This window comes from Acipenser ruthenus, chromosome 23 (assembly GCF_902713425.1).
Source record: "Acipenser ruthenus chromosome 23, fAciRut3.2 maternal haplotype, whole genome shotgun sequence".
Lineage (NCBI taxonomy): Eukaryota > Metazoa > Chordata > Actinopteri > Acipenseriformes > Acipenseridae > Acipenser > Acipenser ruthenus.
This window is the reverse complement of record NC_081211.1, coordinates 26,585,019-26,597,493: the sequence shown is the minus strand read 5'-3', so window position 1 is coordinate 26,597,493 and position 12,475 is coordinate 26,585,019. Positions and strand designations below refer to the sequence as shown.

Genomic DNA, 12,475 nt, shown 5'->3' with positions numbered 1-12,475 from the left:
GAAGAAAAAAAAAAAAGCCGCACGAGTGAACATCACATTATAATAACCAACGTAAGGATGCCGTAAAGAAAACCGGAAACGAGGATGGGTAAACTAACTTCACCTTGTTCTGACCGGTTCACCTTCAGCTCTGACGAGTAAAATCTGCAAATGTGTAGATGCTAAGAGAGAAAGAAATAACGGAACAAAATAACCACATGAAAATATAAGGACCGGGCATGATTGCATTGCAATCCAGTGCTGCAAAGCCGAATTGATTAGCTCAGTAGATTCTCGTCTAATAAACTCCCAGATTGCCCCAGCGCTGCTGCAGTGTCTACTGCAGTCTTCGATTCCTACAACGCCAGGCTCTCCCAGCTGCACCGAGCTCAATGCGAGAGACATGCTTGCCTTTATTCTAGTATCTGGCTCCATTTGGATGGTTTTAGGTAAGTGAACTACTACTAATAATGCAGTTAACTGATATGTGCATTTTCATGTGTCAATTGAAAGCGAGCACTATGGCATGCTGTCAGTACTATGCCAGTCAATATCAGGTATAACAGAGCAGTATTGCACTGCGAAATGTTAAGTCATAGAAATGTATTTCCATCTGCCAGTATGTAGAATTGCCTGTGCAGTTTATATTTAGAATTAACTCGGCGCATTGGTTTTTTTCTGGTTTTGTGCTGAGATCATTTTGGCATGACCTGTAACAAACCGAATCTTTTAAGCTTAGTAGATGACATGCATCTTATATTAATACAACGGGAGAAATGAATATGACATCCAACACAGTCAAACCATTTTAAGATTATAATATATCCCATTCAGAAATGTTGCTAGATTACATTACTTAGGTCAACGTGTGCATGGGATTGAGAGAAAATAAATGTAAAAAATAGATTGTATTAACCAGCACACGGTGATTAAATATAGGTAGCTATTATTTCAGTAATCATTATATGTAGCCTTTATCAGACTTGTTTATTATACACTGTTAAAATGTGTAGGATTGCCGATAATGCTGCAGTTAAACCACCTTTACAGTCTTTTATTGAATGGTAACTGCCAACGTATTTGCCATTTTACGATATTTGTAATGTAAATTTACATAACAGACAACATAAAGAAAACCATTAATCTTTTACAGTTACACTGCTGAAATGTACAAAGTTATTGAAATTTTAATGTTTGTGTTTTCTTATTTTTACATGATTTTCACGTGGTTGCTGCATATAATTGTACCAATGATCATTATTTATATTATTATTATATACATGTTTTTTTTTTTAAATTTGTAGTGAAGTGTGTTCTATTTAACGCAACCGTCAGCTGTGTACTATTCTGTTAGGCCTCCCAAACTGAATCTGCTGACTAGAGAGTTAAGTGGAGCTGTCCTCTGGCATCGAGGTGCTGAGGTTTGCTGAGCACGCTTTAGTTCTTATGAGTGACCGGCAACTCACTTAAGCGCTTTCTTTCTTTCTTAAAGGTTAGTCGACTGCCAGTTTGACGTCATATTTAGTCTTGTAGTTTCTTGAATTTAGCTAGTGAAATATAGAGTAAGGACTTGTTTTTCACGGTTTATTACCTCATTTAAAAACAAATGTTTTAAAAAATAACTGACTTGACTTCATGCGTTAGACAAAAATATTAGTGACATATTTGTTCATATTTTGTATCTGAGTCAATAAATGAAGCAAACATTAACTTTTTTTTTTTTTAAATAAAGGAAAAATGCACCAAATTAAGTTAACAAATCAGAAAAAAGCAACTGTTGTATGTTTAATTTAGGGGTTGGTAAATAAGTGTTTCTTATTAATTTTAGAATTGTGCTAATTGTGGAGAAAAAAAATCTTTGTAGAATCTATCCCTTGGTTCTAATGGCTTTCTGACTACCCCATTTTTGTCAAACAGTGCCACCACTTTCTAGCAAAGCGATTTTTTTTTTTCTGATTTGGTTAAACTGCTGTAGTGATTTCGTGGCCAGAGAGGTTGATGCTTCTCTTGGATGTTTCTAGAGACAGGGCACTCTGGGTTAAATATAAAAACCCAAGCAAAGCTATTGGCATGAGAGTCTGGTGAGGGTGATGTGATACAGTGAGTAGCAAACACGTTTTCGAAAGGCAAGCTCAGAGCCACTGAAAATTAATGCAAGACCACCTATCAGTCATTGCCTCTTTTTTGTTCGTTATTATGTCTTAGGTTTTCCCCTACTGTCATTGCCTGGTAGTGGAAGGATGCCTGTTTCTCCCAGTCTTCTTAAACAGGTCGACATTGCTTGATGTAGAAACAGATCCAGAAGGCAAGGAAACTAATCGGACTAATTTGACAGCCGTGCAAATGGAAAACTATTGCAGGGGTTACCTCTGAACAGCGGTCTCTTCGCTAATAAGCTATAAACTGACATCGGTGAATCCTAATTGTCAGTGACAGTTTACAGACGGGGAGGGGAATTGGGTACAAGCTTGATGAGAGCCTTTTTTTTTTTTTACTATCGTAAGCCCCTGCAAATCAGAGTTAGCCTTGCTTCCAGTCGCCAAGTGGTGAATTGATCTAATTGATTACTATTTAACTTTCTAACGAGGCAGAAGTAATAGCCACTGGAAATCCTGAGACCTTGTTGCTTTAACGTCAAGCGCTGAAGCTTTTCTTTCACGTAGCGCTGTTGGAAACTAGACTCCCATGCTTGTTGCTACCCCTTTTAAATGGAAAAAGTGCTAAGAGCACCTATCACATATCAGGCTGTTTTTGAAGGAGGCTCTCTTAGTTCGTCACACAAGCCAAAGTTGGAGGTTGGTGAAATAGTACATGGTTTTTATTGCCTTTGTCTGTCTGTTTGGGTGAATCGTCTGCAGTGGTAGGATTTAAGTGGTTTCGTCAAAGGAGGGCTGTGAAGGAGAAAGCTGAAGAGTCGTGCTGGTCAAACACAGGTAACTTTCTGCTTCCAAGTCGGTTTGACGTAATTTGTTAGCTGTCTTGTGAAGGGCAGTCGTTCTGTCACATGAGGTGGTTTGTGGTTTCTGCTATCTTGGTAGGGTTCTGTGTGTCAGTCACAGTGTGTCTGCAGTGGGTAGATTGGGTATCATGTTCATGCTTCTTAGTGAGCTACAGAGAATCATGAGCCATAAGGGGCATACTAAACACTGTGAAATAATTCCTTGAGAGAGGATTTATAATCGACCCCGTATTCCACTGTGCAGTACTATTTAAAGCAGGATTTATTCTATAGAGGTACAAAATAAAGGGAGATTTCCCCTTACTCTTAAATAGCATTTAACCTCATCTTACAAGTAAAAAGCGAAGGGGCGTTTTAAGCATGTTTAAGCTTTCTGTGCTATTTTCCCATTAGTCAACCCGTTAATGAATGGATGTATTGAATACCCCCCGATAAATACTTCTTAAAGGCAATTGCAAGTATGAGTGTCTGTGCACCCCTGCCAGTAACCTGGTTATGAAAAGAGCGCACCCTTAATGAGCACCACCAGCAGCTGGTTAATTCAATTAAAAGGCCAAGTATACCATGTCTTTCATCAATACTTTCCATGAAGTGTAGGGAATGGATAGTCACACATGAAAGTCAATATATTGTCGTGTACCATGAAAATGAACCATGAAAGTTTGTACACACCATTGAAAATAGGACCACCTTCCTGTACACCCTTGCTTTTACACACTGCAGAGTTGTTGCACTAGTGAAGGGAATACCCTATAACAGGAATCAAGTTATGGATAAGCAAGGAAAGCTATAGGTGCCCTACCTGTTCTTTTCCTACACCTTTCAGTATTATAAGAAAGGCATAAATAATGATGTATGAGAATTGGAATTGTTTAGAAGTTTGAACATATAGAGCTGAAAACACTGTCTGCTCTTGACCTCTAACACAGATCTCTTTATATCGCCTGTGTAATTCTTCACTGCATGCAGGCTGTCATCAATAAAGGCTTTTAAAACGACCACGCATATGCTTGTTATTACCATGACGACATTGCAAGCTAGGAGGTTGCACTGGGTCCTTCATCCATTGCCATAACACACACATTAGTGCGAATTCTAGAAACACAAGGCATCCAATGACAAGGGTTTCAACAAGAAGTCTTTTTTTCAGTGCACCCCTTATTATTGTACTCTCCAATACATTGTCTTCACTTTTAAGAAGAAGCGAGTCCCCGTTGGGTTCCATTCCAAAATTCCAAATTCCGTTCTCCTGGGATCTCATCTGCTTTAATGTGGGAGAAGTGAAAGACACCAAGCTGGTTTGGGGTTTTGTTCTGAAAAGTCATGACTGTCCAGCACAGAGAGCATTGGAGGAATATCTTGGGATCAGCATGGAGGAGAGATGCACCCTACAGGGTTAAAAGATAAGAAAACCTGTTAGATCTTATCAATTACACAATTCAGTGAAAAGGGTGCCAAGCCTAAAGTTATAATGGTTGCTCATTTGCATGTGACAACAAAGCAATCCACATCTACTTAATCGTAGTGAAAACACACACATATGAGCATGTGGGGTTTTCAAATGTATTCCATGAGTAAGTAAAACATGACTGACAGAATGGCTATAGGTGCACATCGTATTTTATCATCATGACGAATTAGCATTGCTGGGGTGCTAATGATTCGTGGATATTGCCTGTGTGTTTACATACAGAAAATGAATTAAAAAAATGGGTAAAGTCAGCAAGTAATAATACAGCAACTGGCAGGAAACCATAGCTTGACTTTAATTGTTAGCTAATGTGGACAAATTAGTTCATGCAGTATATGGCAATTCTAAGCCTTTCTATTGGGTGCCCCCCCCCCCCCCTTATCTGTCTATGTGTCTGTCACACTCGACAACAGTCTTGACATTCCTCTGAATCTGCTGCAGATAGTTGTTATTCTACACATCTGTTAAGTTCATAGCCTATTGTGTACTGTTTTATGGTAGAAATAATGCATGACAATATACATGCATTCATTTTGTAATTTTCAGGAAGGCGTGTTAAGCAGTGTGCTGCTTTATCATTATCGGCTTATACTGTGCAGTCTACACAGTGGACAAACTCTGCACTAGTCTTGATGCTGCGGTGCCCTGAGATGTGCTGATTCCACATTACTGTTGCTAGCACTGTCACTGGGATATGACGTATACTTATTTCTTTCCCTCAGTTCACTGGGGGATACTGATATTGACTTGCTCCTTGAAAAGCACTCCTCTTAGGGCTTTGTGCTTTAGTTCTGTATAGGATAGCAAAAGAGGAAAAAAAGAAGGCTTTTTCCATGGAGGCTGGGTAGGACAGAGGATAAGTGTTCTTGCTTGGATATGCTGCCAATGTTATGGGCTGTAAAAGCAGAACTAAGGACTGTGTGGTGTGTGCATTGGAGTCCTCAATCCATGGAGTCCTCAATAAGCAAGAGTAGAGTTGCTGTGTCAGCCTTCTTTAACGTTAAGTGTAGGGCGGCTCCCTAGAATACAGCCCTGGAGATACAGTTCCTCTTGTTTCTAAGGGGACGACTGCAGTTCATTCAGTTTCAGTTTAACAGGCTGTTCTGATCAACCACTCACACATAGACTGATACAATGAATGAATCAGCGTGTGCCTTTCAGATCAATCATTTACATCTTGAATGAAAGCAAAATGTACTGTACGTGTTTAATTATAGGCAGCTTGTCAGTCTCTCTGTCCAAATGCATGACTGCTGGAAGCCTTGGTATTCCTAGGGCTCTGGCACAGGGTCTGGATTGTAAGCGATAGTCCACTGGACTGTATAAAAACATATAAACATACCATCCCTGGATACCATTATACTGAGACAGTGTGATCTTCAACAGCGCCTCAGCAGATCAACAAATAAACCATCCTACTGTGAGGAAGTTTGTACAGTAATGTGTGTTTATTACCATGCTGTGTCTGGTGACTTCATGCACCAGCTGAATTCATAACTTCCAGAAGCCCCATAAGAAAGCTGGCCAGGACACTGAGTTGTCCTTCATTCAGCTCTCCCCAAATCTTGTCTTACAAAGCAAAGGATACAAGGCCCAAGAAAGAGAAATGCCATCTAGTTTACCATATGCTTGGGATCTGCTTTGCCATACATGCCTGTGATTTACCATTGGTGCTTCCTCCATGCTTTCACTGTGCTTCACTACACTTTGCTGTGATTTCCCCATGGTGTTCCTCGTTTTTAAGTTTGAATTGTATCTTTGCTGCTTATTTCAATTTGTTTTGGTGCTGTGAAATTGAATGTTTTCCGGAGTAGGCAATGAAAATATCACTGCCAACAGACACCATGACAACAGAGTGGAATCTGCCTTTCCCATGTGTCATTCCGTTCAAGCAAATAAGACCTGCAAGCTACAATATCTGTCATGTGCTCTTTGCTCAGATAAACTGATCATGCTGCACGTAGGCTTTTGAACTGAATCATTTTCAACCTACGGTCATTTACAAGGTAAAATGCTAAAACTCTATATAGATGTGAGTAATCTCTAAAGAACTGTCTTTCTGAATCATTCCTGTGAATCTGGATTGCGTTATTGTTATACTGAGCATTTCAAAAATACATTAAGGAATTACTTTTCAAAGGGTCTTCGAACAGGGGTCTCAACTAGGTCTGAGTTAAGTAGAGAAGTGAACATCGCATAATGCTTTCAGTAATGGAAAGGTGCATAGGGTTAAGAAGAAGTTAAAGTTATTAGGAACTCCTTACTATGTAATACTGCAAAGTACTGATAGTTGTATTTCATAGAATCAGTTAATGTATCACCATTCGCTGATGCAGGATAGAAAGTGGAAGCAAGACAAAGAGCCTGCCTGGAATGATTGAGATGCTTTGCAGCAGAGCACAGAGGCTGCTCCCATACGTTGACTCTGCTATCTTCATTTCATTTCTTCTATGTATAGAGCCAATGGGGCAAACAGTCAAAGGGCTACAGCCTCACAGGCAGTCTGCATTGCAGCTTAGCCGTAATACTATATTGAAGGGAGCAGAAAAGCCAAGGTAAAACAAACAAAAAAGACCCTTTTAAAATAGCATTTGAAAATGTTTAAAACTCTGAATTCCTCATTCTGTCACTTAAATTACACATCTGTACTTGATATAGAATAATGGATTGCTGATTGGTGTTCCTGAAACCTGAATGCTTACTGGTTTGTTTTAACAATTATGATAATGTTGAATATCAAACGTTATTGCATTAATCAGACTTTCATACAGAGTTAATGGTGAATAGGGACCAGGCATTATCTCTTCAAACCTCATATTATCTCAATTAAATTAATATCGTTTCCTTAACATTTCCCTTGAGCGATACAGTAAATTGAATTGGCCCGTGGTCCTCTCTTCGAAGCACAGTGCACTACACAGACAGCAGCTCATGCTTTTACAGGGGCATTACGGTAGGACACAATTCCCGAAAGGATTTTTAAATGTATTTTTCTTTCTGTAATTAACCAAATTAAAAACGAATGCGATGTTGGCAGCGTTGGAATGAGCATGTTCATACTGTGCGTTTCAGGGATTACAGTGTGTGTAAAAAAGGGCTAAGCTCTGGCCCTGTCCGACACCACTCAACTCAGCCCAGTAAGACAGCTCAGGCCTGCCTGAGAATCCTCCAGTCTTACCATCTAATGCAATTACATCAGAAAGCCCTTTTGTCCTTGATCTGGAACAAAGGAGGGTGATGTGTTTTTTTTTTTTTTTTTTGTTCTGTAAATAGCAGAAGAGGTATTTCGAGACATTTTGTCAAATATCATTACTGTACACAGAATGTGTTGTGCTACTGGTGGCCTAAATACTGCGATAGCAGTCTCGGGAATACACACTCATTTCACTTGTCAGATGAATGCCACCTTCCTCGTTTTACAAAAGTAAAAATATATAATATTATCACTGAAGAAGAATGCTGTTTATAGGATCAGCTATGAAGACTAAGGCATTGCAGGTAAGTGTTACAGAACTGCATGTAGGATGTACAGTATGTTCCAGGAAACCTTGCATTCAATCAAAAAATACCTCTTTATGACCCACAAGATTGTGTCCCATTAAACACCTTAAAAATACACACAGCCTACAGTGCATGGGTGTCGGAATGGAACACGAATAAGAGTAAGGTTGAAATGTATGGGTTTCGTTCTGTTATGTATTGTTTCCGTCGAGTTCATTTTAACACCTATAATAAACTGAATGATTGTACAACTTTATTTTTGTTGTGGGGAGCATTGATGTAGACCTTGGGATTTTTATCATGTTTATGAAAGATTAAAAATGAAGAGATGAATTCTCTGTCACCATGCATTTTTTTACACAAGGGGCCCCCGAACTAGCAATCCAGATTAAAAGTACAAGTACAATACTGAGACTCTCAATACTCGCTCATTAATTAAGATAAAAGTAGGAGGGCACACATTCTGAATCTCCCTCTATATGGTTTCCAGGCTTTATTAATCACATAGTCCTGTTCGTACAGGTAGTTTTATTTCTTATAATCAGTTAATGTTTCACCATCCTAGTGTTCTTTTTTTTTTTTTTTAGACAGATTAGTATGGGAATTTGTGCATGCTGCCTACACCAGGCCTGGAGTCCACAATGTTCCAGTTTATTTGAAAGTAAACTAATATGATATCAATATTAATAAATGGGACCTTTCTATGTTTTACTAAAGAATAAAAAAAATGAAATTGTAACCTTGTATGCGCTGTGTCTGAAACCGTGCTGCAGGAATGTAAGTGATTTACTGAAGAACTCCCAGGCTGCATTGCAAGCATCTGCTGCCAGAGAAACCATAAGACACTTTCCTTACAAAGGCTTAGTTGTTTTTGTGAACTTTTCATACGATTACATAACTCCCCATTGCAACAGAATTGAGTTAGGCTTGTGTAATAGTTAGGGATCTACTTCAATTACAGAAAAAAAAAATCTGCCCCTCTCCATGTCTTGCTGAGGAAAGCTGCATTCTATACCACATACAGCTCAAATATGCTTTTACTGTGGCTTTTGTGAAAGCCTCCAAGGTTTAAGCCTGTAAGAAATGAAATAATCTGATTGGGTAAGAAAGGCAGCTCTCACAGGGGTTATAATGATATGTTTTACAGTGTGTGACCCCTGCAAGGTTGAATTGTAGTTACCAGTATTTGTCACTCTTTGAGTGCAGGTGAAATGCAACATCATTGTATCACCCCCTTTATGAAGGTGCTTAATTAATGTTAAATCTGTTTCTGCAATTGCAAGATTATCTAAATTGTTTCATTATAACCCTTCAACCAGGCATCGTATCTGTTAGGAAATGAGTGGAATGGGCAGCATTGTGTGCTGCACTGCCGTTACCAATTCAGTCTCCTGCCAGAGAGATGAAGTTAAAAGCCCTGTAACCACAAAGGCATACGAGCCTGGCTCTTTTGCATTGTGGTTAAGACGTTCGCTTGTGACTTGCGGGGTCGCCAGTTCACGCAAGATACAGACTTCATATAGGTTTTGAAAACACCTTGGGTGACATTTTACAGGAGACATCAATCTAATACATCTGTCATATGTGCTCATTGATCTTTACAATATGCTGACCTTAGAAAAAGGAAACTAATTCAAGGTAATATAGTAAAAAATATATATATTTTGCATGGAATTAAATCTGTTAGCAACTAAATATGTGAGCACAAAGCCGGGCGCCTCCCTGTTAAAGCTTCTCTTTCTCTGCAGAGATTAGTAACACGTTGATTGAGAAGATGCAGGCCCAGGAGATCCTGAGGAGCCTGCGCCTGCCCGAGCTCCAGGAGTTCAGCCAGTTCTTCCGCAGCCTGCCTGCCCCCACACTGGTCGGGATCGGGGCTCTCGCCGCTGTCATTGCCTACTGGCTGGCCACCAGACCCAAGGCCATGAAACCTCCCTGTGACCTCACAAGGCAGTCCAAGGAAGTGGAGGTAAGCTGCTGCTGTTGCTGCGGGGCATCATTGCAAAACAGTGAGGCTTGTTTCCATCTGCCACTGGGGTTGGCTTGAAAGAGATTTATATGTGTAAACTCAGAATAGTCCTTCATGCAAGCAGAAAGGTCCAACACCCTGAGGTTGCAAGTACCCTTTACCATCCTTGAACAGTTATTATAGCTGAGAACAGGGAATGCTTGATGAGTTCTGTGCAACTGCTCTTTGTTCCAGACTGTGTTGCAGAAACTCAGTCTCTAGGCATAAGTCTTGTTGGCCTGATTTAACCTATGCATGCAAATTAAACTGTTTTCTATTTTGTGGCGATATTCCTTTAACACTGTTACCGTGGTTCGTCAGGGGCGGCTGGACACAGTCTGGCTTTTAAAAAAGGACTTTAGTTAATGCATTAGCTGAAATAATTTTTCGATACAAAGATAATTCTGGAACATTGTTTGACTTCCAGAAGCCAGAGAAATAAAAGCTGAGTGCGTGTTTCTCTTTCATGTTGCAGCACTACGCTGGTGCACGCCGCTCTGTACTGGGTGACAATCCCAAGCTGCTAACACACTATTATGATGATGCGAGAACGATGTACGAGGTGTTCCAGCGAGGGCTGCACATAGCAGGTTAGTACCAAGCACCATCACTGGGGCAATGTCATTCCGTTCAATCTAAATCAGTGGCATGCACCCAGAATACACTGTATACAGCATCTGTATGATTCAATGAATCAAATCAAATATCATATAGTGCTGTACATATTTACAGCAATATGTCAATTTGTTAGTAACGCTACAATAAATTAAATGATTATAATAAGCTAAAGAAACATGCGTTGGCACAGCAAGCTAACTAATGAGAACAAAGTCTCCTGAAGTTTCTCAGCACATCTGTAGTGCTCCATATAAGCATCAAAGTTATTTGAGCATATCTCTGTTGACTTCAATTGGATCACAGCCTTTGGAAATGATGCCCTAAACAGCTATGCTTCCACCCCCAAACTAACAGCTCTACTTTCACACAACCTAGCATACATTACGCCTCCAAGTTGTTCATAAATTAGCCTGTATTGATGTTTTATTGCAGTACTGAAAAAGTGCACCTATTCATGTTCAGTGTACTGTCCTTTTCTTTTTCAATGCTGGTGTCAGTTGCAGCCAATACATTTTCAGTTAACCTGTGGTTTGTTCCTGTGTCATTAGGTGACGGCCCTTGTTTGGGCTCCAGAAAGCCCAAACAACCATATGAATGGCTGTCGTACAGGGAGGTAAGTAATCCTCTGCACTGCAAGCAGCATCAGTCCTTTGACATGTGTCTGTGCTTGATCGCTGAAAATGATCACTAGGTTTAACTGTGTAGCTGCATTCTCAATAGAAATGATGCAGATGTTTGCTACTTTGTATAAAAGCTGTGATCTAACCATAAGCAATCACAGCATTAGGATTTTCCTCTGGGGTTCATCATGCTGTATGTTTGGTCTTAGTTGACATGGTGACTCAGCACTATACAATTCACATAAACAGAGGTTCTTGTGCAATGCTTATCTGCAATTAGTTATGTGCTTTCAGATTAGCATGTTACAGTCAACGTTACACAGTGGTTTGAGGCATATATCTTAAATTCTGCTAATGGAATACCATTGGTGTTCAAACAAAATCATGTAATTGCAATGCAATCTGATATGAAGGAACTCAACCCAGTAAAAGCTTTACAAAAAAGCTAACATACCAAACTGACACAAGAGGCATCAAAATGGATGTCTCCTTCACATGTTTGTATGGTTGACATTCACTTGCATTGTGTACTGCTAGTTTGCACAACTAATGACCCTGCAGTGCAGTGACCCAGAGTAATAATGATCCTGCAGTGCAGTGACCCAGAGTAATAATGACCCTGCAGTGCAGTGACCCAGAGTAATAATGACCCTGCAGTGCAGTGACCTAGAGTAATAATGACCCTGCAGTGCAGTGACCCAGAGTACTAATGACCCTGCAGTGCAGTGACCCAGAGTATTAATGACCCTGCAGTGCAGTGACCCGGAGTAATAATGACCCTGCAGTGCAGCGACCCAGAGTAATAATGACCCTGCAGTGCAGTGTCTCCCCATGTTTTTTGCAGACGGTGGGTCGTTATGTGCTTTCATTCAGCAAGTTTGAGGCAACTCAAGTGCATCCCCACCCCGACACACCGCTTCCCCCTGAGCCTTTCAGGTGTCTTCAGGCTAGCTTGGTTGTGTAAGCTGTGCGCTGTGAGGTTGATTTCTTGTGATCTGAGGGTGCTTAAACCTGCAGACTGTGACGGGATCCTCTGCCAATTAGGAGAGAAGGGCAAATAGTTGAGTTTTTGGCGAGGGAAACACAGCTAAGCTGATTAATGGGAATGAACTATGTTTAGACTTTGCGTTTATGGGGTAAACTTCCTTTCAGTTGCTTTATTAAACTGCAACGGAAAGGTAAACGCCTGTTCTTTTGCTGGCTTTTTCCAAGTATATGCAGTCATTACACTGGAGCATTCTGCCAAACTTTGACCTCTTTTTGAATCAAGCTTTTTTACTGTGTTTTTTTTTTGTTTGTTTGTTTTTTTACCTGTTTTG

The 12,475-nt window shown here is 40.1% G+C and overlaps 1 protein-coding gene across 4 annotated transcripts in view; it reads left to right on the top strand.

Annotated features, from left to right (window-relative positions):
- Positions 1-12,475, top strand: part of LOC117413334 (long-chain-fatty-acid--CoA ligase 6-like) — a 28,145-nt gene that overhangs the window by 240 nt on the left and 15,430 nt on the right. The window contains exons 1-4 of one of the 4 annotated variants that reach the window (XM_058997037.1): positions 58-428; positions 9,659-9,879; positions 10,394-10,508; positions 11,085-11,149. In XM_058997037.1, coding sequence (XP_058853020.1) covers positions 383-428; positions 9,659-9,879; positions 10,394-10,508; positions 11,085-11,149 — 447 coding nt within the window. In that variant the 5' untranslated portion in view covers positions 58-382. Of the gene's footprint in view, positions 1-57; positions 429-2,582; positions 2,913-9,658; positions 9,880-10,393; positions 10,509-11,084; positions 11,150-12,475 lie in introns of those variants that run through there. The other 3 variants (XM_034022379.3, XM_058997036.1, XM_058997035.1) reach the window with 3 other exon arrangements.